Source organism: Ciconia boyciana, chromosome 17, assembly GCF_034638445.1.
Source record: "Ciconia boyciana chromosome 17, ASM3463844v1, whole genome shotgun sequence".
NCBI classification, from domain to species: Eukaryota; Metazoa; Chordata; class Aves; order Ciconiiformes; family Ciconiidae; genus Ciconia; species Ciconia boyciana.
The window spans coordinates 5384162-5410422 of record NC_132950.1 but is presented as its reverse complement, the minus strand read 5'-3'; the positions used below and the strand labels follow the sequence as shown (position 1 = coordinate 5410422).

Below are 26261 nucleotides of genomic sequence, written 5' to 3'. Positions count from 1 at the left end.
CCCCATGCCTCGTCCCCGTTGTCACCAGGGCTGTAGGACTGGCTCTGTGTTCCACCCAGGGTTTTGCCTGTGGCCCAGCTTTGCTATTGATAGCTGGAGGGGGTTTGCGGGTGGTTTTTCTCCTCCTTTGTTTTCCTGCCCGTGCTGTGGCTGTGGCAGGGTGGCTGGTACCAGCTCTCACGGTGGATATTGCTGACGGCTGAAAGGACATGGGGACGCAGTGCAGCGTCCATCCCTGGGCCGGCTCCACCTGCCTGGCCCCGGGTGCAAGGGGGTATCTCCAACCTCATCCATTTTACGGGGTCGGGGAGCGTTTCCCGGCGGGATCTGCATGCGTCCCCCACCATGCACCCTTACCCGCAGGTACCCATCCAGCTGCCGGTTTCTCTCACATGCTCCTCCATCCACCTGCCCAGCTGTATATCCCACACGCTCTCAAGGTTTCACAGCAATGAATTTACCCACTGCTGGGCTCAGGATAAAATTAATTCCCACTGGGGAAAAGCAAGCAGCGGCTGCTGTGGAAAGCATCCTTTCCTTCCCCGAGCCCCTCGGTGGCTGAGGGCTTCCCAGTGGGGAGCTTCCCCCATTCCCAAATTTCCTTTGAGGTTTTTGGCTTCATGACCTGATGGGAGGAAGAGGAGCCCCCAAGCCAGGTTTTTCTGCAGCATCTCTCCCATCTCTGGCTCAGGACCACCCTGGGCCATGGAGGGGGCTGGGGTCAGGGGTTCCCCCCGGGCAGGGAGGGCTGAGTGGGGCAGCTCCTTGCTGTGGGGTGTCATGGGGCTCGAAATGTGGGTGCTGCCCTGCTGCTGCAGGCAAGGGGGGACCAAGGGACCCTCTGGTTGCTCTAACAGGGCTGAGCATCCAGGGGATGCAGAGCCCTGGCTGGCTCCTGCTCTACCAGCAGCATCTCCCACTGCCTGCTCCTCTGTGCCTCTATGGAAATAAAGGCTGCTGGCTCCTCTCTCCATGGTAATAATGGGTAAAAAAAGGAAAAAAAAAAGCCTTGTAATTAAGCAGTCAGCTGCCGTCTTCCCTGGGCAGGCTTGTCAGGAGATAAATGAGTGCGTGGGGCAGCCGGTGGCAGCGGGAAAGCCGGGGATGTCCCTTGGGGATGCTGCGGGGTGGGAGATGCCTTCCCGCCGGGCTAGGACCCCCGCCACCCTGGGGAGGGCTCTGAGGCTTTTTCTCTCCTCAAGCAGCAGAGAAACGTCCCCGAAGCCTCTTGCAGGTGATCTGTGCTCCCACCCCGTCTCTGTCCCACCTGGCACAGCCATGGAAAGCTCTGAACTGCCTGGTGTCCCACTGGAATGGCACAGCGGGAGCGGCGAGCCCTCCCTGGGCTTGAAACGGTGCAGATCAGTCCGTGGTCCGTCTGTCCTGCCTTCACGCCCACGCTTGGCTGAGGGATCCCTCCTTCCCTGGGCCGGTGTTCGGCCCCATCCTCCTTGGGCAGCATGTGTCAGACACCCCGGGCATCGCAGGCAATGACATGCAGGCAACACCCATCCTTGAAAAGCCTCTCCAGCAGGGTCCCTGGGATGGAAACACCCCAGAAACGCGGCTGCTGACAAAAGCTGCATCTCCGAGCCCAAAGCCAGCTTGGAGAGCAAGGGAGGGTGCTCTGCCTTCACCCCCGATCGTTTCTCTTTGTGTAGGACTTTACAGGAGAAGCGTTTGTGGGAGCCCCTGGTAAAGCCCAGGCGCTGCCTCTGCAGCCTGGCTGCTGCTGGTGATTAAGGCAGCGGATCTCCAGTGGGAGCATCCCGTGCTGGGGAGAGGGCCGGTGCTTTGGGCAGGGGAGCTGGGGCATCAGAGGATGGGGAGACCAAGGAACAGGCACTCAGCCGTGCCCCGATGGCCTGAGGTTGCTGAGACAGGGTTGTTGTCTGTCTGGTTGATCCAGGAGATTTGGGAGCATCTCCTCCCCCAGGCTCGGGGAGCATCAGCCGGAGCCTCAGCACGGCAGTGCCGCTCGGGAACGGTTGTCCCCTTCCACGGGGTTATTTTTGGAGCCAAGCGAAGGCACATTGACTGTGGTGGCTGAGGAAGGCAGCAGGGACATGTGAAGGTGAAAGAGCAGGGAGAAGGCAGGCGGGCAGCAGTGACACTTGCTTGGACAGGGAAGCATCTGGAGGGGAACCTCACCTCCCCTCGTAGCCCATAGCCGGAGGGTGCTGGGCTATTGCCGGAAGGCATCAGTGGGCATTCGCTGGCCGGCCCGAATGCCAGGATATCCCATGGCCACGTCCCAGTGCAATGGGCTATCCAGGGTCTTTGGGTCCAGCCCCTTGCTGGCTGGGGACAGTGCCCGGGGGTGTCCCCAGAGGGCTGTGAGGATGGATGCCTGTCCCTGCTCTGTACCCGTGCTGGCTGACAGCGGGGTCCATGGGCCTCAGAGGGACCCCTGCCCTCCCATCCTGCTGCTACCGTATGGCTCCGGGCACCACAGACCCACGCTTTGCCAGGCTTTCCCCGGTATGAGGCTGGCGCAGAGCATCCTCCTCTCTTTCCCACGAGCCAGCCCTCATGGCATGGCGATAGGAATAGCCCCAGCCTTGCTTTGCAGATGGGGAAACTGAGGCAAGGGGCAGGAAGGGCGCTGGCAGAAGACCCAGATCTCTCAGTCGCTGTCCCCATCAACCTGTGTGCCCGCACCTCTTTTGAGACAAATTTTGCCTTCAGGTCCTGGCGGGGTCCCCTCGCCATCGCGGGGTGAGAGGGAAGCCAGGGCAGGGAGTGACCCCCAACTCTTTCTCTTCCTCCCAGGTGCTGCCGGCGGCAAGGCCGCCCACGTCGGCATGGCTCTCTACAACAACGGGGCCGACGTGCCTTCGCCGCAGGAAGCCTCCAATGGCTTCTCGCAGCCTGGTGCCTCGGGTACGTGGCACAAGGGCGAGGAGGAGGTGCGGCTGGTGGAGCCCAACCTGGTGAAGAAGGCTCACCGGGAAATCCTGGACCACGAGCGCAAGCGGCGTGTGGAGCTGAAGTGCATGGAGCTGCAGGAGATGATGGAGGAGCAGGGGTGAGTGGCGGGTGCTCGGGGCTGGGCTGGAGGTGGACCCCCGTGGCTTAGGATCCTTTTGGCCCACTTGTACCTTGTTGTCCCCCTTTTTCCTCCCTAAAAAAATACCTTAACATGGCAAATGTCCCCAGCTGGAAGTAAATCCAGTTTTGGGTGTATCGGGCAGCTTTGGGGTGAACTGGTGGGTTGGTTTGTGAAACTAAATGCCTCCAAGAAACGCAGACCTAGGAGTGCATCCACACACATGTTGGAGGCTTGCTCCGGCCCCTCTGCTTGGAAATCTGGGCTCCCAGCTCCTTGTGCCAGGAAAGTAGAGGCAGGGAGGAGGCAGCCATCAGTGCTGCCTGGCCCATGCTCCACGTGCCTGGGATGGGAGATGGTCCTTCTCTGTCTCTTGTGTTGGGGAGATGAAGGAGAGCTGGGGTTTAGTCCCAGGCAAGGCTGTTTTGGTGCTTCAGTTTGTCCTGCCTTCCTTCTCTCCCCCCAGTTTTGGGGTGAGAGGATCCCCCCGTCCTGCCATGCCCCTGGCTGTGCGCCATGCGCTGCTCCCCAGCCTTTGCTCTGCCTTGGGGAAGCAAAGGGCTGGGGGAAAGCCCGAGGGGCTGGAGAACATCCCTGCCTGGGTGGGCAGGAGGGTCTGGGGGGCCGGTGAGGAGACCTCCATCCCTGCCGGACCCATGGCCATGCTGCTGGCTGCCCCAGAGCTCCGGCACCAGCCGAACAGCCTGATCCCACTGACAACTTGCTAAAACCTGATGGATGGAGCAAATTCTTCAGCACATGTGGGTAGACGGGGACTGGTATCAGCTGGGGAGAAGGAAAATGGATTGAGGGAAGGCTTCTCCAAGGCTTTCATTAAGAGTGCAAGCGTGACCTAGAATTAAATTGTCTCACACAGACTGGAATAATGATTGTGCCTAATTTGTCGTTATGGAAATAAATAAGGCTGACCTGGCGCCTTGGGGAGCCCAGAGCCTCTTGTCGGGTTCCTGCGCCCTACTAGGGATCTTACTACTAGTAGTATCATTACTGCGATGGGTGATAGCAATATTGCAATCGGTATTGTTGTTATTGCTATAATTGCCTTTGCTATTATTAAGGCTATTAATAATGATGATGACGGCGATACACCAAAATGATAATATAATTACAGTAATAATCTTGGTCCACCTGGTTAATCCTCTGCCTGCTCTTCTCCTCCGCACAGGGCTCTCCGGCGGGGTTGCATGGGAAGCGCTTTGCACCCCTGAGGTTTCTGCCTGGGCCGGGGGCTACGTCCTGTCCGTGGCCTGGGGGGAGTTATTGGCAAGGGCAGGGCCCCCGGGATGAACGGGTGTGACAGCAGAGGAGGTTTTGCGGGGATTTAAGCGCTCCCTTGTTTCCTTAAACGCGGATGGCTCCTCCTGCCTGCGCTGCACCCGGCTGCTGCTCGCTCAGGGCTGACTGCGCCATTATTCCCTGCCTGCAGGCTGGATTTCTTTTGCGGAAAAGAAGCGTCAGCAATTTTTCTTTCTTTCCCAAACCCATTCGATGTGTTAAATGCAAAACCAAAATCCCTCCAATGGGGTTATAAGCAGCTCCAGGGGGTGCAGGAGGGAAGGGTCTGGCGGGGTGCTCCTGCCTCCATCACAGGATTGCAGGGTGCAGGGGGGGTTCCTTGCCTTGGCCTTGTCCCCCGCAGATTTGCTAACGGCCCAGCTGCGGTGGCCCATCTGTCACCTCCTGTTTGGCCTCACGTCCCCTCTCTGAGAGCATCAGTCATGTTCGTAATACGCTGCAGCAAATGCTCATCTTCTCGGGCAGACATCTTCCTGCTGCCGCCGGCCGGCTGATGCCCTGTGGGATGGCCGGGACTGGTGACTCCATCCTCATGGGATGCCCACGCTCTGCCCGGCTGGCTGCACCGGTGGTGAGGGTATGGTGCAGAGCAGCATTTGGGGGTGCTGCCCTGTTTTCGGGACCCCCCATGCCCAGGCAGGGTGCAAGGCGAGGGGAAGCGGCTGGGACTGCCTCCATGCCTGGTTAGCCACCCTCCTGCTGCACAGGAGTCCTTGCTGGCTGGGGAATTAATGAGAGCCTTTCAGTGCAAATGAGCTCGTTAATATTAATTCCCCTCTCCTCGCTGTTCCCTTTCATGGGCACTGCAGGGGGGGTGGGTGCTGCTGCATGCCCCCCTCTGCACCCAGGGGCACCCAAGGGCACCCGGGGCACCCATGGTGCTGCGAGGGGCATCACCGTCCCCAGCATGGTCTCTGTGAGGTGCCAGCCTCGGGGACCGCAGGGCTCAGCCAGGCTGTGACACCCAGTTTTCTGGGCTCGTTAGCGGTGATGCTGATGGGACGTGATGGCGAGGCTGGGCCATGAGCCGTCCCTGTAGATGGTGTGGGTGAGGATGGGGACATACACAGAGCCCAACCCCTTCCCTCCCCTGGTGGCAGCGTGGTGGTGACGTGGGGTCCCTCTCCCTTTGCCCTGCCCCAGGGACAATGCTGAGAGCACAGGGGGTCCCTCCGCCGCATCCCTCCATTTGGATGATTTTGGTTGAGAGGAATGCTCGGGTGCCCTTGTGCAGCCATGGGATGTGGCACAGGACTGTCTCCCAGGGCTGTCACCTGTCCCTCCCTGGGGACACCTCGGGGATGGCTGGAGCACTGTGGTTTGCTGCGGCTTGTTCTCAGATGCCAGGGACAAAGTGATTAGTGTCTCTCGTTAATAACCCTGCAGCGGCCTGAGTCAGCGTTCAGCGTTAGCGCAGAGCTGGCTCAGCTGCCGGGGCCCCGGTGCAGCACGGAGACGAGCGAGGGAGGCTCGTGATGGGACAGAGTGGCCTGGCATGAACCCCGGCCTCGCTGGCTGCGATGCTGGCACTGCCAGCGGAGGTTCAGCGGAGATGTGCCCCAAAACCTGAGGCAGTGGGGGGAAATGGCAACCCCATGGTCACCCTCTTCTTTTACCCCTTCCTGATGTCCATTCCTCTGCCAAGCACTGCTGGGAGGGGCAGGCAGGAGAGAGGAGGGCATGGAGGGTGGTGGCAGGGGACCAAGTGGAGGGACCTGCTCTCCTCCAGGCCCTGATGACAGTCACCATGCCACCTCTCCTTCTGACTGGCCTCGTCGGCCACATGTCACTCCCAAAGGTATGGAGGTCCTCAGCAGGTCCCTGGGGAGCCCACGCTCCAGCCACGGCAGCCCTGACCGCATCTTTGCCCATCCAGGTACTCTGAAGAGGAGATCCGACAGAAAGTGGGGACCTTTCGGCAAATGCTGATGGAGAAGGAAGGCGTGCTCACCAGGGAGGACCAGCACGGGCGCCAAATGTAAGTGAGGCAGCTCCGAGTCAGCGCGTCTGTGCATCCTGTCTGTCCCTCATCCCAGAGAGGCACATCCCAGATTGCCTCCGAGTGTCGATGGATGGGTGTGTGGGTGGATGGATGAGTGGATTGATACAGAGAGGGTATATATATAGGGGTGGTTGGATAGATGGATAGACATAGAGAGGGTATATAGGGTTGGAGGGATGGGTGGGTGGTTGTTTGGATCATTGGTTATTTGGTTGGATGGTTGGTTGATGGTTGGTCAGATGGTTGGTTGGTTGGATGGATGGTTGGTTGATGGTTGGTTGGATGGTTGGTTGGTTGGATGGATGGTTGGTTGATGGTTGGTTGAATGGTTGGTTGGTTGGATGATCGGTTGGTTGGATGGATGGTTGGTTGACGGTTGGTTGAATGGTTGGTTGGATGATTGGCTGGTTGGATGATTGGTTGCTCGGTTGGTCGGTTGGTTGGTTGGAGGCAGGGTTTGCCTCTCTGAAGCAGGATCCTACATCTGGAGAGGTTAGCGGTTATCCTGCACTGGTCTTTTGGAGATCTCAGAGTGCTGTACAGAGAGGCCAGCGTTGCAATGCTGCTGTCACAGATGATGCAACCGAAGCACAGAAGGTCTCGATGCTTGGCTCACCCCACCAGCCAGCGGCAGAGACCAAGCTGCAGGTTTGCAGTGCCTCACCTCTGCCGGCCTCTGCGACAGGTCCCCTGCTCTCCCCGGGGCTGAAATCGCAGCTTCTGCCTCCAGCCAGGCAAGGGCACCGGTTTCCAGTCCTTGCCCTTAACTCCATAATGCAGAATAGCCCTCCTGTCTCTGGGTGTGAAGCTGGCGTAGCTCACCTCGGCTGGCAATGGTTTGGCAGGCTGGCTGCTGTTCTGTAACCCTAGAAATATTAGTGTTAGCAATAATAATAATCATTAGTAATAGTAACAATAATTTCTGTTGCAAGGGGCCCAGGCTGGATAGGCAGGGCTCGAGCCTGCTTCTCACCTGGGTAGACCCAGAGCCTGTGTCTCCATCAGGCTGGTGTGACCCCAAGGGGCCCCATGGAAGAAGCTTCTCCAAGGAGCTCCTGCCCCGTGCCTCTGCCTCCTAATCATGCCCCACGCTGCCTGGTCCCTGGGGGGCTTGGGGTTCAGGTTAGGTGTCCAAAGCAGCCCAGCTCCTGCTGGGGATGTGCCACTCGCTCCTCCTGCCCTGCACAGGACTGTCCCCAGCCTCGCAAGAGCCCGTCCTGGCTCGATGATGATTTATCTGTGCAATGCTTAATGGCCCAGGCAGCGTGGCTGGCCCGGCGTGCACCATCCATCAGCCTGGAAACCAGGTCACTTGGGACAGGAATAGATGCTGCAGGTTCACTGAATATTAATGCTTCATTAGGGTCAGGAAATCAGGGCGAGCGGGGAGGCAGGGAAGCCGTGGCGGTGGGGAGAGCCTCCCTCCTGCTGCTCCACCGGCACACAGGGCAGGGAGGGACACAGCTCGGCTGTGCCCAGCCCAGGATGGGGTGCACGGCCCTGGGGCAGCCCAAAGCGTTCAGGATCCTCCTCCAGGCAGGAAAAACCAAGGGATGGGGAAAACCAACCTGCCCAGGTCACCGAGCATCAAGCCTGATATGTTAACAAGTGGCCTTTGCCCATGGGGGCACGCGTCATCGCCAGGGCATCTTCCCCGGCAGGCTCATTAGGGAAGCCAAACACAGGGAAGCCAAAGGTGCATTAAGGTTACCCAGGCAGCCCTAGCTGTCACCTTTACCGGCTTGCTTTTGCAATACGAAGGGTAATCATTAAAGATTAGCCCGGGGGCTATAAATAATAGTGCTGAGCTGGAAGGAGCAGTCTCAAAGCAAAGGATTGCTCGGAGGAGAGCAAAGCCGGAGGCGCTTGGATGAGGCTGGTAGGAGCTGGGTCCAAAGGAGGTGAGTCCTCATGCAGCGAGGACCTGAGCTGCTGAAGTCTCTGCCAAAGGAAGTCCTGGGTGCAAAAGGTCTGCGCTGGCTGAAGAGGCTGGACAAGGGAGTTAAACTTTAAATAAAGAGCCCCAGCCCTTGTGGTGGCTGGGAGAGTACACAGCAAAACATCTCATGGGCTGGTCCTGCTCCAGCACCTCTCTGGACTTTTACAGCTTGGTCTTTGGCTGCCAGGACTATGAGTCTGAACCAGCTGCTCTTGTTTCAAAGCCGATGTGAAAGCTCAACATCATCTGCAAAACTCCCCAGGGGAAACTGAGGCACCAACCAGAGCTGTGACCACCTGAGTCCCTGGCTTGCTCTCTGTGCTCTTCCAGCTCCTGTCTGTGCCTGCACAGCCCGGCGATACAGCCCGGTCCCCAAGGAGTAACTGCTTGACAGACAGGCTGGTGGGATTGAAAACAAACACGAGCGTGTGTTGGGCGGGGAGGGATAATTGGGGCAGCACAAGCCTGTCTTGAGCCGCTGAGCACAGCTAATGGGTGAGATGCTGGCAGCAGGCTCTGGCGTGGAGCACTGCCCGCTCACGGAGCAGGGAGTCCAACAGGGAATTATCCCCGCTCGCTCCTCTCTTTTCCTCTTTTCTCCCCCTTCCCACGGTTGGGTGGGTGGTTGAAAGGCCGTTCCTGTCCTTGGGGCATGGCCAGAGCAGGAATCACTTGGAGAGGACCCAGAAAGCCATGGCTGCAGTGCAGAAGGGAGCCTGAGACCCGCTTGAGTGATCATCCGCCGTCAGGAGGAGGATGCCTTGCTTCTAGTTTTGCTCCAAACCATTTTTAGTTGGGTTAAACAGCCCAGGGCCTGCCTGTGGCCAGGGACGCCAACATGTGCTGCTCTTGGATCTACGGTCTGGGGCTCGGAGCATCCCTTCGCTTGGCTGGAGGCGCTGGCCGGGCTGCCAAGGGACCGGTGCCGCAGGGGCTGCGCTTCTCCACCAGCATCCCTGGCCACACACCTCCGGGCTGGGAGGGGCGGAGGAGCCCACATCAGTTTCTGAGGGCAAATCTCCCTTGGGAAGCAAGCACCCGGGCTGGTGTGATGCTGGGCACCCTCCAGGCACGGCCCCAGCTGCTATGGATCCCTCCAGACCACCTGGATGGCCGTGTCCCTCCCGGGGTGAGATGTCCAACGTCCCTCGAGAACAAACGAGAGGCCCCCGGGGGTTTGATGCTGCTCCTGGGGCTGATGGCAGAAGAGAACCGGGGAGGTGTGGGGTGGCAGGGAGAGGCTGGGCAGGGGACTGCTGGGTCCGTCCTGCCTGCCTGGTCCGGCTGCCAGGCCTCTGCCAAGCCCTGCCCGCAGCCCCGGTAGTCAATGGCAACCTCCCGCCGGTTTCCATGGCAGCGGGAAAAATTAATGCTGACGAAGTTCTTCAGGAGGGAGAGGAGACCCTGGTGGCTTCAGGCCTGACATCACCCCACCCCATCTTGGCTGGCCCAGGGGACACATCACCCATCACCTGTCTGAAGCTCCGGTGCCGAGCCGGCGGCACCTGGGACGCCAGCCTGAAAACCCGGATCATCCCGGGCAGCTCCTACCGGCGGGCGGATAATCCCCCGAATCCCCCGAGCCTCCTGCCAACTCCTCTCACCCTAATCCGACCCCACCACCTACCTGGGCTGACCTCAGCCCCCTGCTCAGCCCCGACACTTGGGCAGTGCCGAAAGGGGCTCCGAACGATGCCAGGGCTGAACCCTGCGGGGAGATGGTGACCCAAGGCCCAGGGTGTCCCTGTGCCAGCCTGGCAAGGATTTGCTGCAGGGACAGGAGCCCCGGGAAGACCCCGAGAAGACCCCCACCATACGGTGACATCGCGGGGGTTTGCTGCATGTGGACCTCAAGTGATGTGACCAAGGTCCCCTGGGGATGCTGTGGCAGAGAGGAGGTCCCCCAGCTCCTGCAGCTGCACTGGGGCTACCCCAGGCTTCCCCCCAGCCGCTCCAGTGGAAAACAGGGAACAGGGAGCCCCGAATTAATCCTGCGCTTCCTCCTTCGACAGCGTGATAGAGAACCATCACGGGGCAGACGGGGACGAGTACGCGGCAGAGTACCCTGACTACGGCGAGGGCTGCCTGCTGCAGTGCGACTGCTCGGCCGAGTGCTACCGCGAGGACAGCGGCCACCGCGAGTACAGGTCTGGCTGGAACCCCAGCAGGGATTTTGGGGAGCGGATGTGCACAGGGGGGGACATCTCCCTGCCTGCCAGGTCCGCACTGAGGGACACGGAGGCCAGGAGAGCCCCAGGTAGCCATCCCTTCTCCCCCTGACCCTGTCTGCCTTCTCCTCGCAGGCTGAAAAGACGCTCGAGCAGCTCCACCTCTCCTCCGCCCAAGAAGAAAAAGAAAAAGAAATCAGGTCACCGCCGGAGCCGGTGAGTCCCTGGCTGTCCCTGTGCTGTCCCCACACTGTCCCCTTTCCCGGGAGGCTCACCCCTTCCCCAGGCTCCAGTGGGGCAAGTCTCTCCACTTTGAGGGGCAGCTCACCCCCAAACGTGCACCCTCAAGAGGTGCAATGCATCTGCACGCACCGGTGGTGCAACACACGCACGCGTGTGCACACACGCACGGCGCCGTGGGACGCGCCACCAGCCCACCCGACTGCACACGCTGGTGGGACCTCGCCCGGTCCATGCTGGGAAGGAGCTGGCTGCCGCAGGGCACAGCACCGGGCAGGATTTGCCTCCCTGAAGGGTCTGGCTCCGTCCACCCACTGGTCCCCTCCCCGGTTAGTGCTGGCTGGCTGGGCAGGACGCTATCCCTAATGTCCCTTCCTTCTCTGCCTTCCCCACGGCAGCAAAAAGAGGAAACCCGGCTCGGAGCGCAGGTGAGTGCCCGCCGGGCTGCGTGGGCTGCGGGGTCCCCACCGGGCATGCAGGGTCACCGGGCACAGGCTGGCCTCTGCCACCCACTGTCCCCCTCTGAAATCCCAGTGGGAATTGGCCACCCTGTCTCATGCCGGAGGCTGCGGAGCCCACGAGGTGGCAATGGGACACAGTGGGATGTGGGCGCTCCAGCACCGAAGGCAGTTTGAGTCCTTCTGCTAAAAGCCCCTTTCTATCCCCCACCCCAAATCCCCCCAGGAAATAATTGCCATGCGATGGTCGTGCATCCCATGGGCGGTCCAGGGGAAGCAGGGAGCGGGGGGGCAGTGGGACGGGGCTCGCCTGGGCCACAGGGATGGGGCTGGGAGGTCCCTTGCTCCACCCTCAAGGGCACCCACTTTTTTTTCCACCCTCCCAGCTGCGACAGCTCTTCACCCATCCGCAAGGAGAAGAAAAAGAAGACTGGAAAGAAACACAGACGCGACAGGTAGGATGGACACCACGTCGGGTTGGGGACAGCAGGGCTGGTTGGGGACAGCGGAGCTGGTTGGGGACAGCAGGGCTGGTTGGGGACAGCAGAGCTGGTTGGGGACAGCAGGGCTGGTTGGCAGCTAGCCAGGCCCTTGGGCTGGGGTAGGATGGAGGCAGGGACAGGGATGGATGCTGATGGCTTTTCATGGGGCCATCACCTCCCTACAGCAGCTGTCACCTGCCCCATCCAGCAGCCCATCTCAGGGCCACCCCCCTGCCCTTGTACCCATCCCCTGAGGCTGCCCGGCCTTCGCTCCCTGCTGGCTGGCTCAGCTTGTCTCCTTCATCTTTGCCTCCTCTTCATCCCTCAGGTCTGAGTCGGGGTCACGGAAGAAGAGAAGACACAGGTGAGAGTGATGGCTGCCGGGAGCCACCCCACTGCCGTCAGCACTGGCTGCCGGTGTCCCCCATCAGGGACCCCCCTTCCCCTGCCCTCCCGCTGTCCCCATCCCCTCTGCCCATGGGGACAGACCCCATGCCACCGGGCAGGGGATGAACCCGTTGGGCATGGTGGGTGTGAGCATGGGCTGCCATCACCCACTGTCCATCTGTCCATCCCTCGCCTGGTGAGTGTCCCCCTCACCCCATGGATGGGCACCGCTGGGCATCCCCTGCTCTTGGAGGTGGCATGGTGCCACTCTGGGTGCCTACAGGGTCCCACACAGCCCCAGATGTCCCCCAGGGGACAAGGGGTGACATTGGGCAGCCGTGGCCAGGGCAAGCCCTGGGTGTGCCCCGCTCTGCAGATGGCCTCTGCCAACATGGCTATTTTAGGGTGAAAGAAGTAAAAATCAGGCAAAGGGTGCCCGGGCGGGCAGAGGGGCTCAGAGGAGGCTGACGCAGGGCGAGGTTAGCGGAGGGGTGACAACAGGCCCAAGCCCTGTGGATGCTGAACAGAGCCGGTCCCCCCCTTCCCACTGCCGCCGCCTCCCGCCCGGCCTCGCCGACAGGCACGTGGCCCCCACGGTCGCCCCAAAGCCAGCCGGGACCCCCACCACAGTTTGAGGCTTTGTGGAGCCCAGCTCCAGGCAGGTCCTCCCCATCGCTCCTCCTGCAGCCTTGGTGGCTCGGGGGGGTCTGGGGAAGTCTCCAGTCTCTTCAGCTTGTGGCTCTTCCCGCAGGTCCCGGAGCCCCAAGAGCAAACGGAAAGAGAAAAACAAAGAGCGCAAGAGGTGAGGGGCCGGGATGGCGGGGGGAGCGGGGCAGCGTGCCCCCCTGCGTGCCCCTCCGCGGCAGCTCAGCCTGCCCCTCGGCCCCCCGGCCGCCCTCTCCGCAGGTCCCGCAGCGAGTCCCCGGCCTGGCGCTCGCACCGGCACAGCTCCTGCAGCTCCCACAGCGCCTCGCTCTCCTCCGACGACAGCGGCTCCAAATCCCCCAGCAGGTAGGAGCAGCCCAGGACCCCCGCCCCCATCGCCAGCGGCCCCCCAGCCTTCGTTTCAGGGGGCGAGGAGGAAGGTGGCAGAAGTGTCCCCATGGTGGGGACCTTTGGGGATGGAGGCTGGGGAGGCAGGTGGCAGAGATGGCCCCAGGATGGGGACCCTTATGGGATGGAGGGCACGGAGGAGGGTGGCAGAGGTGTCCCCATGATGGGGACCCTTGTGGGATGGAGGGAAGGAAGGCAGGGGGCAGAGATGTCCCCAGGGTGGGGACCCTCGGGGGGATGAAGTGCAGCAGGACGGTGCTGTAGCATCTGGGGGGGGTTTGGGAACGCGGTGCCTGGTCGAGGTTTCAATTTTGAACTAGAGAAAGCACAAATCACCAATTTTCGCGCCATTTCTTGCATCGGCAAACCCTGCCCCGCCATCTCAGCCCAGGCTTGCAGCCGGCAGCCCTACCGGAGCCGGGCGAAGGGCAATGCCATGCCAGGCTCAGGGCAGAGGGGATGCCAGTGGCTCATGGTGCGGTGCCCCGCAGGCTAAGCCCCAAGCGCCGGCAGGATGGCCCCAAGGGCAGCAGCGCCCGCTCCAGCCGCAGCCCATCCTCCCCTTCGCCCCGCCGCTCGGCCTCGCCGCACCAGAACGGGCACAAGGGCAGCGCCCAGAACGGCCGCCACAGCCACGGCGCCCCGCTCCCGGAGCCCTCGGATGTACGTAGGCTTTTCTTGGATCACCGTTCGCTTCCCTCCCATCCTCCCTCCGCAGGACCCCCCCACCCCAGCTCTCCTCTCCCCTCCTTCCCCACTCGCTCGGCTGCCCCCTCGCCCAGCTGGGGCACACGGGGGGATGCGGGGTGCAGCACCCCCCCAGCACCCATCAGCCTTCCGCTGGGTGCACGGTCTCCCTGGGGGAGCCAGCCCGTCACCTTGGGGCAGGTATCGGGGCAGCCAACAGGTCATCCCCCCCGCAAAGCCACACATCACTCTGCGGATGTCACTCCCCGGGGACGAGGGCTCGGCAAGCCAGGGTCACTGCCGGGCTCAGCACCTCACTGGGAGTGGATTGAGCCCAAACAGCCAAGGAACGGGTAAAGCTGGAAAATTCTTGCTTCTCCACCAGCCCCAACCCTCCCCAGCGCAAAGGTGCCAGCACCAGCGCTCAGGACCCCAGCACCCAGTTTGTGCCCAGTCTGGGGACTGGGGTTAGGCCAGGCTAGGGTTTGGAGGGGGCTTGGTGCTGGGTGCTCAGGCTTTAGGAACTCAGGGTCCCCGTGGTGGGTGACATCAGAGCTAGGTGTCCCCGGCTCTGCCTCAGCACCCCAGGGGTCCCGGTGAAATCCAGGGGCCTGCTCCCACGCTGAGCGGGGCACAGCCCTAACCCAGCGGGACCGGGGAGCCAGCCCCAGTTTAACCAGTGCCAGGGTGGCGAGAAGCCCGCTGCGGCTAGCAGGGTGCTGGAGGCGGGGCTGAGCGAAGGCAGCACTCCGGGGGACCCCACTAATGGGGGGCACACAGGTCCCTGCTCGCCCCAGGGGACTTTATTCCCACGGGCGAGGTGCTGCAGGGACGCTCCTGGGCTGGAAGCACCCAATGCTGCCACCCTAGCACTTGCGGGGCCGGGGGCACCCCAAAAAATGGGGCCAGGAGCCCCCCACCCCATACTCACATCCCCTTCGCCCTCCCCGGCTCCCCGTCCCCAGCCCAGCATCCAGCACCCAGCACCCCCCAGCAGCACCCAGCACCCTGCCCGCCTCTTGGGCAACTCTCTGCTTTCTTCTTTCCTGTGGTTTTGGCTGGGGCGTGGGGGGGTTCGGGTGCCGAGCACCCGCCCAGGCACCCGGCTTGCCCCGCTCTCCCCCTGCCCACCACCCCCAGCACCCAGCATCGCCCAGGCCGCCGAGCTCCCACGGCTCCCCGGCACCAGTGGGACTTTTCTCCGACAACTTTCTCTCTCTTTCTCTCTCTCTCTTCTTTCTCTCTCTGGTTTCTATTTTTTATTTTTTTTTTCTTTTTAATCCCATCTGTGTTTTTCTTTAGCCTCCCATTTGAAAAAAACCCAAACGGTAATATACACTTCCATTTCTTGCTCAGCAGAAGCAGGGACGAGGGGGAGGGACGGGCAATGAAACGTGCTTTTTTCCCCCCCTTGTTTTAGTTTCCTTTCTCATGATTTCTTTTCTTTTCCCTTGTGATGTACAGAAATGCAAACGATATATATCTCTCTTATTCCCCCCCCGTCATCGTCGTGTTGTTCTAGAATTTTTTGCTTTTGTGTGTGTTAATGTGGAGAAGAAAAAAAAAAAAAGCAGATGTGTTTTCTAAATATTTACGACCGCTGAACATTGTATTTCCATTTTCTATATTTTGAAGAAGGAATTTAAAAGGGAAGATAACTGAGCAGCTCTACGCCGCGAAGGTAGCAGGCTTGCTTTGATATCGCGAGCAAATTGCCCTTTGCCTCCTGGAATTGGCTGCTGCCCCGTTGCCTCGGCTGGCGGCCGGATCCTCCTGCCGTGGGGGTGGTTTTCCTCCACGGCTGCAGGATGAGGCCGTTGGGTGCTGGATTATCCGCCCCCCAAGCCGAGCACCCTGCGGCCATTCCGCACCCGGGCGCCCGCATCCTCCATCCCGGCAGGATGGGTGCTGAGCATCCTCAGTACCCGGCCCCCCTCTGCCTCGTGCAGACCCCCCAAAAGCTCCGGACTCAGCCGACCCCTGGGCGAGCCGTGCCCCCCCCAGCACCCCCAGAGCCACCGGGAGCAGGGGGTACCCCAGGGTGCTGCACAGCGTTGCCTTCCCTTTTAAATACCCAGTCCCGTCTCCATCCATCCCTGCTGCCTTCCCCAGCCTTCCTCCCGGGTCTCTCCTTCTCCTCCTCCTCCTCGCCCACACGCACCCTCTGGCGCCTCTTTCTCTCTGGTTTTCTTTGGGCCAACATAACCCAACAACCCTCGCCGTGTCCCGCCTCCATCCATCGCCTTCCCTGCATGTTATCCGGGACTTTGTCATGTTATATAGCGACTTTCTAAGAGCGAAACGCAGCCGGGTTACAGACACCAGCCAGCAACCCCCCCCTGCAGCCGCCCCACTCGGCGGCCAGCCACAACCTTTCCATTTAAAAAAAGAAAAATTAAAAAAAAAAAGACCAATTTTAAAATAATTAAGAAAAATCTAAGCAAAGCAAACGGGATTAGCCGAGGGGTCTGGATCGCCGTACTAAAGAGTCCTTGTCTTTTTCCCATTCTGCCCTCCAAATGTGGAGATTATTGTTTTCTTTTTTTATTATCGCATTCCTGTCACTGCCAATTGCAAAGGTAGGTATTTCGTCCACCTCTGCACGTTCACTTCTGCAGATGAGCCTGTTGAAAAGCACCGTAGCTTGATTTAATGTTATTTTCTCTTTCTTTCTGACTTTCTTTCTCTTTCTTTCTTGCTCTCCTTCTCTGTCTCTCTTTCATTTTGTCTCTTTTTGGTGGCTATATATAATTTTTTTTTATTTGTATGGTTTTCCCCAGTTAGCTGCAAAGCCATGCTCTTCTCTTATGTTCTATATTTATATTTTTTTGCCCTGTCCACGTAATATTTTTTTCTTTCTTCCCCCCTTTTCTCTTCCCCGTCTCCTCGTGCCATCGGTAGAATGCATTTCTGTGTCTTTCAGCCCTTCGACTTTGTGTTCGTTTCCATCCAGGGGCCAAGCACGGCTGCTCTGTTTGAGTCCCCCCTTAGGGGCCGGGTAACGAAGGCGAACATAATTAGCAAGAAATAGGGGCAGCGGCCAGAGCCCACGGGTGGGAGCAGCAGCAGGTCCTGGGCACGGGGGGTTTCGGGGTGGACGGATGGGGCAAGAAATGAGAAGTTTGGGGAGATGTGTGGGTTTAGCCCCTCCTCGGGCCGTGGCGGACAAAAAAAACCCCAACCCAGGGAAAATGTTGGGGGGCTGCAATGGGGAAAGGTTGAATTCTTCCTCTGTGGAGAGAGGCAGGTCCGGGGCATCACGGTCCCCGAGGGGCAGGGGACGGCGTCCCAACCCTGGCCGTCCCATCCCTGCAAGCCCCCAGCATGTGTTTTCCCTTTGGGGCCGGGCCTTTGCGATTTGGATTTATTTGGGATGCTTTTCCTTTTGTTGCCTTCCTGCACACCTGCGCAGGAGACCCCTCCGCCCCCGCCCCAGCGTTTGGGTGGGAACCCCGCATCCCGCAGCCCGAGCCCACGGCATGGCCAGCCGGTGCTCAAGTGCCACCCTGGGAAAGAGGAAACCCCTCTCTTTCTCTCTTCTTCTTCCTCTTCTTCTTCTTCATCTCTGCTTTTATTTTTCCCTGCCCGGACGTGGGGCTGGGCACGGGCTCAGCTGAACCCCCCTTCCAGGGCTGCCGCATCCCCTTGGAGGGGTCCGTGTCCCTCGGCACGTGCAGGGCAGCGCGTGCCATGGGCAGGGCTGGCCGTGGCCGCCAGCCTCTCCCCTCGCTGCAGCAATTGCAACAGCAGCAGATTGTTAAAAAAAAGATGCTCAAATCCCCCCATTTTGGCTCCAGCAGGCTGGTGTACAGCTGGAGGGGTTGGCTTATCTGTGGGGACAAGGAGGTGACGGGGGACACGCCACCAGTGGGGTGCGGAGCGGCTTGTGCGACCCCCCTGCCTCGGGATGCTCGGGGACGTGGTGGCCTCGCATCCTTTTCCTTTGTGGTGGTCCCCAGGCTCCCACCCTGGTGCCTCGCCCCATTCTCTTTTGGGGGAGAAAAGTGGCATTTTAGGAGGTGCTGGGGCGGGCGGAGAGAACCTCGTCCTCCGGGATTGACTGACTGGGCACAGTTGGGATGACAGGCCAGCGGGGAGTTGGGGTCACAGGCCCCCAGCTTAGCCCCGGGTGCAGTGACACAATCCCGGCAGCACCCCAATCCCCCTGAACCCTGTTAGATCCCCTCGGCCGGGCTCGGCACTGCCCTGCAGAGGATTTACCCCTCCAGGGATGCTCAGGGACCCACGCAGGGCTGTGGCCAGGGGAAGGAGACCCCCCCGAGCCCCCTGAGCCAGGGTTTGCTGGCTCGGTCGTGGCCAGCGGTGCAGGAGCCGTTTCCACCCATCTTTTTGGGCTAGCGGTGTTTGCAGAGATGGGGGGAAAAACCCAGGCGGCGGCTGCAGCTCGGAGGAGCTCAGATATTTGGGAGCCGCTGCGTGCTGGATCCCAGGGCCAGGCAAAGCCCCCAGCTCTCGGCGAGAGCCCGGCACGGGGCCTTGGCCACGGCGGTGGCCCAGGGTCCCCCCCCGGTAGAAGTGAGTTGGTTTGTTTTATTTCTCCTCTCTCTGACTCTGTCTCTGTCTCTCCTCCTTCTCTCGCTCTTTCTTTCTCTCTTGCATTTTTGTGAATCTAATGATGCACTTATATTGCCCCGCTTTTCCCTTCTCTTCATACCTTACCTACTAAAGGAGGAAATGCCACTTTTTTGGTAAGTGGATGTTAACCAAGAGGGACTTAAAAAAAAAAAAAAAAAGCATATAATGGAAAAAAAAAAAAAGGAAGCAGAAAGCAAAGTCTGTGTTGAGTGCTGATGAGGACTTAGCAGTTCCCTGCAGAGTCACAGCTAACAGCTCAATGCGTGTCCCAGGAAGAGCTCAGAGACATTCGTTTATCTCAGTAACGAGGACATTTGTGAAGTTTTGCTTTGTTTTTTTTTTTTTATTTTATTTTATTTGATTTGGATGGTTTTTCTTCTTTCTTTTTTGGTTTCTTTTTGCCTTCTCGCCCCTGGCCCCCCGCCCCCCTGCCTTGCCCTCCATTGTCGCTCTGTGCCGTCCTCCTCGTTTCTTGATTTGTTTTAAGCTGAAAGCCGTACTATCTATAAAAACTACACATATCCGAACATATATCTCTCTATATATGTGCATGCCTCTGTGTGAGCAGACCCCGCCATCACCTTCAGCCCTCTTTGGTTCGACCCCTTCCCCTCGGCTCAGTCTGATTTACTCTCCCCCACCTCCCCACCTTCCCTCCTCTCATCTTTTCTTTTTTCCCCCCATTTTCCTCCCTTCATTTGGGTTTTACCCCCCTTTTCCCTTCCCCTTTCTTGGTCAGGGTGGGCGGGCACCGGGGTTTGCTTTATCCCCACTCCAGGTGTTTTCAGGGGGGTGTTTCTTTCCCTTGAGGTCTCCCTCCCCGACGACTTGGGGGTTTCTTGGACTTTTTTTTTTGCTCCCATCCCACCCCTTCCTTTGGGTTTTTTTTTAATTTTATTTTAATTAATTTTTTTGGCGTTTTGCATGCGGAGGTTTGCATGACCCACGTTGTTGAGGGCGAGAGGAAGGTGCAGGGTAGCGTCTGTGTAGCCTGCCTTATGCGATGTGCGTTGACGTTGTGAACCGCGCCCCCGGCCCGCGCCCCCCATTAAAATCCCCTTTCTCCTTCTTTCTTCTCTTCTTCCCCCTCCGCCTTTCCCCCCTTCTCTCTCTCTCTCTCTCCCCCCTTGCCAGAGGCCGGCCTCGGCGTCCTCCTCTCCGCGGGCTCACGGCAGGACGGAGCCGCCGTCCCCACGCACCCGGGGGGGCCGACACGGTGCCCGCAGCCCGCGGTCGCCCACGCCGGAGCGGGCCAAGCACGGCCACCGGCATCGCTCCCGCAGCGCCTCGCCACCGCCCCGCCACCGCGGCCAGAGCAAGGGACGGCCCCCGGCCCCCCAGGAGCCCCCGCCGCCGCCGCTCAGCCCCGCCGGCTACAGCAGCGACTCGGAGGGCTCGGCGGGCTCCCACCCCTACCACCCACCGCTCGGCCCCGACAGGAACCACGGTGCCCATGCCAAGAAGTAAGGGGGTCCCCAGGATGGGGTCGTGCCATCCCTGCTGGGACACGGGAGATGACCAAGCCTGGCCTCTGATATTTGGGGTGCAGCCCCATGCAGGCACCCCGGTTCCATCTAGGCAAAGCTCTGGGGACCAGGTTGGGATGCTCGAGGGATGGGGATGGGGACGGGGATGGAGATGGGGATGGGGACATGGATGGGGATGGGGACGGGGATGGAGATGGGGATGCGGATGGGGATGGGGATGGGGAAGAGCCTCAGTGGGTCGATGCCGGTGCACTGCGGGAAGGGTGATCCCTGCGAGGGATTATCCCAGCGCCTGAATGGCTGCAGGGCATTACAGCATCCCGCAGGGTGCAGGATCCCAAGCGGGTGAGCACCCCATGCTTTATAATCAGGGATGCAGCCCAGCCAAAAGCTGGGGTCATGTAGATGCGCCCGCTGCTCCCCCATGGGAACCTGGGGTCCCCAGCTCCCACGGGGACGTCCTGCCAGCCGTGGCAGGCGAGATGCGAGGAGGTGCTGGGATCTGCCTTCGCAGGGTGAAGGAGAGGCACCACCGGGGCCGGCCCAACAGCAGCTCGGAGTCGTCGGCCAAGCACTCCCGGCACGCCTCGGAGCGGAGGAAGAGCCCGTCGCCCAGCCCCGGCCAGCGCAGCAGCTCCTGGAGCTCCAGCGGCTCCCTCTCCAAGTCCCGCTCCCGCTCCCGGGAGAAGAGAGCAGGACGCAGCCGCTCCTGCTCGCCCTCACCGAAAAAACCCGCCAGCAGGTCAGCCCCCGGGGGGGCTTCATCACGGGGGGTGCAGGCACCAGCAATGGGCTCAGAGAGCGTCCGTGGCTCAGGGTGGTCCTGGCTCCCGTGGGGCTCAGGGAGGGGGTTACGGGTCATTGCTGTCCCCGGTGGCACTGGAAGCGCCAGCCCAGAGCTGCTGTGCATGGGCTGTCCCTGCATCCCCCCCGGGACCCCAGCCCTCAACCCTGATGCTCCTCCTCCTCCTCCTCCTCCTCGTGGTGTAGAGAGAAGGACAATGAGCCCCGAACACGCCATGGTGACCCCGATCCCGCCCGCGCCCGGCGCCGCTCCAGGAGCTACTCCCCCATCAGGAAGAGGAGACGTGACTCCCCCAGCTTCATGGAGCCCAGGAGGATCACGAGGTGGGTCCCGGCACGTGGCGAAGCCTCTGCTGTGGCCGCTGGCACGGCCCTGGGCTGAGCAATGCTGCCAGACAGCCCCGAGGGATGCGTGGGTGGGTGGGTGAGTGGATGGATGGATGGACAGATGGATGGACAGATGGATGGATGGACATATGGATGGATGGATGGATGGATGGACGTATGGATGGATGGATGGATGGATGGACATATGGATGGATGGATGAATAGATGGACGGATGGATGGATGGATGGACGTATGGATGGATGGATGGACGTATGGATGGATGGATGGACGGATGGACATATGGATGGATGGATGGATAGATGGATGGATAGATGGATGGATGGATGGATAGATGGATGGATAGATGGATGGATAGATGGATGGATGGATGGACGGATGCATGGATGGACAGACGTATGGATGGACGGATGGATGAATGGATGGATGGATGGACAGACGTATGGATGGATGGACGTATGGATGGACGGACGGATGTATGGATGGACAAATTGGTAGACAGATGGATGGATGGATGGATGGACGTATGGATGGATAGAAGGACGGGTAGATGTATGGATGGACGGATGGATGGATGGACAGATGGATGAGCAACTCTGGACAGATAGATAACCCAGAGGATGACCAGCTGGGCAAATCAGCTGGCCCAGACAGACGGATAACCAGGCTGCCTCCAATATTACAACCTTCGCATCTCGTCCCATTTTGAGGCACGAAAACAGGAATTTGTTTTAAGCTGCGTGTGCTTATTCCAGCAAGACATCCGGCCACGAGCCTGTCTCTCCCCTGCCCTCCAAAAGCCGGTTTCTCCTCCTTGACATCCTGTTGCCTCAGGATCCTGGGCTGTAAGATGGGCAATATTTAGTGCCAGACGAAACACCGCGTGCATACACAGTACCTCGTCAGCACGCAGCGCTGGCGCCGTACCGGGGCGAGCTGAGATTGCCTCCTTCCTGACCTATTTGTCTCTTCTGCTGTCAGCTGGGAGATTGGGGCCATGGGGTGGAGGAGGCTGGATTTTCAGAAATCAGCTCTGGCTCGCTCTGGGAGGGGCTTTATTTTGCCCGGGCTGGACTGAAGTTGTAAGGAGAGAGGACAGGAGAAATACCGTTCACATGGTGGGTTAGAGCTCCCTGCAGCCCTCCCCGATGGGTGCCCTGTAAAGCTGCTCCCAGCCCAGAGGAAGGTTTCCCAGCCCGGGTACCACCGGCTGGTTTTGCATCCCTCCCGCTCCGTCCCCGAGCTGGGTTTTGCCGGGATGTCCCCAGGAAGGTAGCAGGGCCCAGCTGGAGGACACAGACCATGGTCCCTGCAGGGACCGTCCCCCCACCCCCGTCACCCAGCCCTGGGGTGGATGGGGAGGGCAGTCCCGGCTCTGCTTGGCGCAGAACCGTTTCTGCCAGGCTTGGAGGACGCTGCGGGGAGGGGGCAGCCAGGGGAACCCCCCAGCCCCGCTCACCTGCCGAGCGAGAAGCCCAAGGGCCTTTCCTTGCCCTCCTACCCTGTCCCTGGTCCCCATCACCCCCCACCACCCCGGGGTCCATCACCATGTGGTCCTGTCTCAGTGATGCCAACTTCTCCTTTTCCATTTCATCCCAAGGTCCCTCTCGGAGAGCATCGCCGCCAGCCTGGCTCCCAGGGTAACCTCCCCCCTTCCTCCTCTTCCTCTTCCTCCTCCTCTTCCTCCCGGACCCCTCTGTGTCTCCTCACGCTCTAGGATGCCTTCGGCACCCAGCCGCCTCCGGGCCGTGCCTGTGTCTCTCTTTGGTCCCACTAACACTGGGCCGGGAGAAGGGGGCAAGGGGCCGGCTCCAGACGTCGCTGCCCCCCGTGTCCCCCCATTCCTGCTGCCCCCCGTGCTCCCCACGTCCCTCCTCATCCTCAGGCGCCAGCGGGCCGCAGCTCGCCTCCCGCTAATCCCGAACGTCTCTTTTTCAGCAGCTTTCAATCTTTGGTGTCTGGGAAACACAAAAGCCACATTAACCTGCTCACTTTCTGCCCTCGCCGCTGCCTAATCCAGGACTAACACCCCGGGGGGGCTGGGGAGGAGGAAGGGGATGGAGGGTGGGGGGTGATGCTGGGCGGCCACATCCTGACACCAGGCAGTCGGTCCGAGCCTGGCCACCCTGCAGGGTTGCTCGGCCGCCCTGCGGGGATGCTCAGCCGTGCCGGGGAGCCAGTGCCGGTCCCCCTCCCTGAGCTGCCGCCGGGGTCCTGACTCAGTTTCCCTTTTCCATTTGCAGCGCTCGCAAGCGTCCCATCCCCTACTACCGCCCCAGCCCCTCGTCCTCCAGCTCGCTGAGCACCTACTCCTACAGCCGCAGCCGCAGCCGCAGCTACGACAGCTACAGCACCAGCCGCAGCCGCAGCCGGACTCGCAGCCCCCCCAGCCGCTCCCGCAGCCCCAGCCGCAGCCCCAGCTACAACAGCCGCAGCAGCTCGGAGAGTGCCGGCTTCTGAGCCCCCCCGGCCCCCGGCCGCAGCCCCCCGCCATCCTGGCCGTGCCCCCCCCCCGATGCCACCTGCACCCCTGGGGGTACGGGGACCACCGGGGAGGTGGAAAAGAGCCGGGGGCTGCTAAGGATGGACCTGGCGGCGGGGGCAAGTGAGGGCCGAAAACTCAAATAGGTCCTTGCATCGCCCCGGGAGGGGGTGATTCCCCCCCGAGGTGTTTTGGGGGTCGGGATGGGGTGGGGGGATATCTTTTTATTTCTGCGAGCGCCGGGGTGGGGCGGGACGGGGTGGGTGACCACAGAGCGAGGGAACAAATTGCTCAGCAGAGACCTTGGAATGAGCGGGTGGGGGCGGCTGGGAACCCCCTGGGAGCCCCCCGTGCTTTTTTGGGTAGGTCTGACTTTTTTAGCACAAGCTTATCATGGGGGGAGGGAGTGGGGGAGCAGGAGGGGGCTTCTCCAGCCCAGGCTCGGCTGGGGGCCGCAATGCAGGCCAGGGGCGAGCCCCCACTTTCCCCCAGCAGAGGAGTCACCGTGTCCCCATGGTGTCCCGGGGGACATGAGCACCGCGAACCATTTTGGGACCCCCCAGCCCAAGCACTTGCCGAGCCACGGATGAACAAAATACGGCACTCAGCAGCACCCCGCAAGTCTCTTCTCGAGCAGGGAGGGCTGGGGGGGGCCACCCTTGTGGGTTAATGCTGCTCGTCCCGGCTCAGGAGCTGGCCCTGGCATCCATTCATCTCACCCAATTTTGCGGGGGGACCGAGCCGTCACCCCCAGGAGGAGGGAGCTGCGGGGATGAGGGCTGGGCTGGGGATTTTCCACCCCCAGGGCCACATCCAGCCATGCTCCGGCTTCGGCATGTCGAACCCCACCTTTGGGCTCGCAGCCCCCGGCCACCTCCCGCTCTGGGGCTGAGCGGTGGCTTTTTAAACTTAATTACGGAAAGAGAGAGGCAGGAGGGTCCCGGGCTTTGCTGGCAGCCCTGCTTTTGCAGGACTTTGCTGATTTTCTGGAAAAGAAAAAAAAAAAAAAAAAAAGCCTCCCCGGGCACCGAGGACGGTCCTGGCCCCCCAGGGCTGTTGGTGTTTAATCCATGCGGGCCCCACATTTTCCAGCCGGCTGGAGCAGGACGATGGGGATGAGCCTCCCTGGGTGGGAGAGCAGCTGCCCGGATTAACCCGCTGCCCCCGGATGAAAAGCCGGGCTTTGGCAGTCCCGCTTGACACTGGTTTCCAGCCAGCCAGGATCGGAGAGGGCAGGGGATCCTTTGGACTCCAGCTCGGCTGGGAATGCGACGGCCTCGTTAGCCGGTGGCCTGATGAGCTGGAGGTCCCGGGAGGGCAGGGATGCGAGCAGAGGGGTACTCCAGGGTCGTCTCCCAAACCCTGCGCGTCAAGGAACCAGGCTCAGCTGCAGGCTGAGGATTCACCAGCCCTTGGAGAAACATCTCCGGGAGCTGGGCCATGCCGGGTGCCAGCCCCTGGGTGTCCCACCCACACCCTGCTCCGCTGGCAAAGCCGCCGGTTGCCCTCTGCGGTGCCCGGACAAGCGGAGCGGTTAGAAATGGGGTGAGCAGGTAAGGAGGGGACATGGTCGTGGCTCTCCATGGCTCAGCTTGTCCCCGTGTGCCAGGCCTGGGCAGGGCGGCAGCTCTGGATATGTCCGTGGCAGGAGGAGACGAAGGGTCCCGCTCCCCCCGAGCCTGGGGAGATGAAGGGCACGAGTGCCCCCAGCATCCCTATGAACCCCTGAGCCACGTGCTCCGAAAACCATCCCACCCCTCCAGCCGCTGCCGTGGCAGCCCCCGGGCACCCCCCAGCCCCCATCCCCCCATCCCCCCACGGGGAAGCTCAGACTGGCCACGGGAGCCCCAAAACCCTGCTGGGAGAGGTGGGGGGGCGTCCCCTAAAACATCCGAATTCAAGCCACCGGCAAGGGACTATTTTGCCAGTGGCCGCAGCCCCCAGCCCTGCAGCCCCCCGGGGCCACGGCTCCCGAAAGCCCGAGACCCGACTGCAGCGCCGGCGCAGACAAGCCAGCACATCAGGGAAAATTTCCAGTCTTCCTCTTTTACAGTCTCTGTCTCCTGCCGCGGAGGGAGCTAACTGGAACAAATACTCTGTAGAAATACTTCAGTATTTTCCTCTCGCGCGTGCGCTCTCTCTTTTTTTTCTGGGTTGTGAGTACAGCTGTAGATTCAGTGAGCTGGTTCAATTATAATAAAATATACAGTATATATTGTAAATGACTCTGCCGGGCACGGAGCGGTTTCTTCACGGGGGGGGCAGCACGGTGGGGTTGACCTGCTCCCTCCGTGCCAGCTTGGCCTGTCCAGCTCCGCACGGACCCATCCTCCTCTCCCCCTGCCCTCTGTCTCCAGCCGCCCATGGCTCGCTCTTCCCCGTGCATCGGCCTCTGGCTCCGTGCAGAGCGGCGCTGGGCGCCAGTTGTGAGCCTGATCCCCCAGAGCACCCTGCTACGGGCCGGGGGAAACCCTCTGGGGAGGCCCCGCTGCTGGGGCAGACATCTCCCCTTGCGTCCTTCCCGTCTCCCTGCAGCCCTCCTGGCTCCCTGCATCCTTCCCTGCAGCCCTGCCACTTACCTGCAACCCTCCCATCCATCCCACCCCTCCTGCATCCCTCCCATCCCTCCCTCCATCCCTCCCTGCATCTCTCCCTCCATCCCTCCCTGCATTCCTGCCTGCATCCCTCCCATCTCCCTGCATCCTTCCCTGCAGCCCTGCCACTTACCTGCAACCCTCCCATCCATCCCACCCCTCCTGCATCC

General features: G+C 60.9%; 1 protein-coding gene across 1 annotated transcript; it reads left to right on the top strand.

The window, feature by feature from the left end:
- The first annotated feature begins 2804 nt into the window (after nucleotides 1-2804).
- Nucleotides 2805-23475, top strand: SRRM3 (serine/arginine repetitive matrix 3). The gene is made up of 14 exons (XM_072882282.1): nucleotides 2805-3028; nucleotides 6243-6344; nucleotides 10320-10454; nucleotides 10611-10691; nucleotides 11114-11143; nucleotides 11560-11628; nucleotides 11984-12019; nucleotides 12794-12844; nucleotides 12949-13053; nucleotides 13587-13758; nucleotides 19513-19841; nucleotides 20380-20607; nucleotides 20856-20993; nucleotides 23259-23475. The coding sequence occupies exons 1-14, from the start codon at nucleotides 2805-2807 to the stop codon at nucleotides 23473-23475; spliced, it is 1917 nt and encodes a 638-aa protein (XP_072738383.1).
- The last annotated feature ends 2786 nt before the right edge of the window (nucleotides 23476-26261 follow it).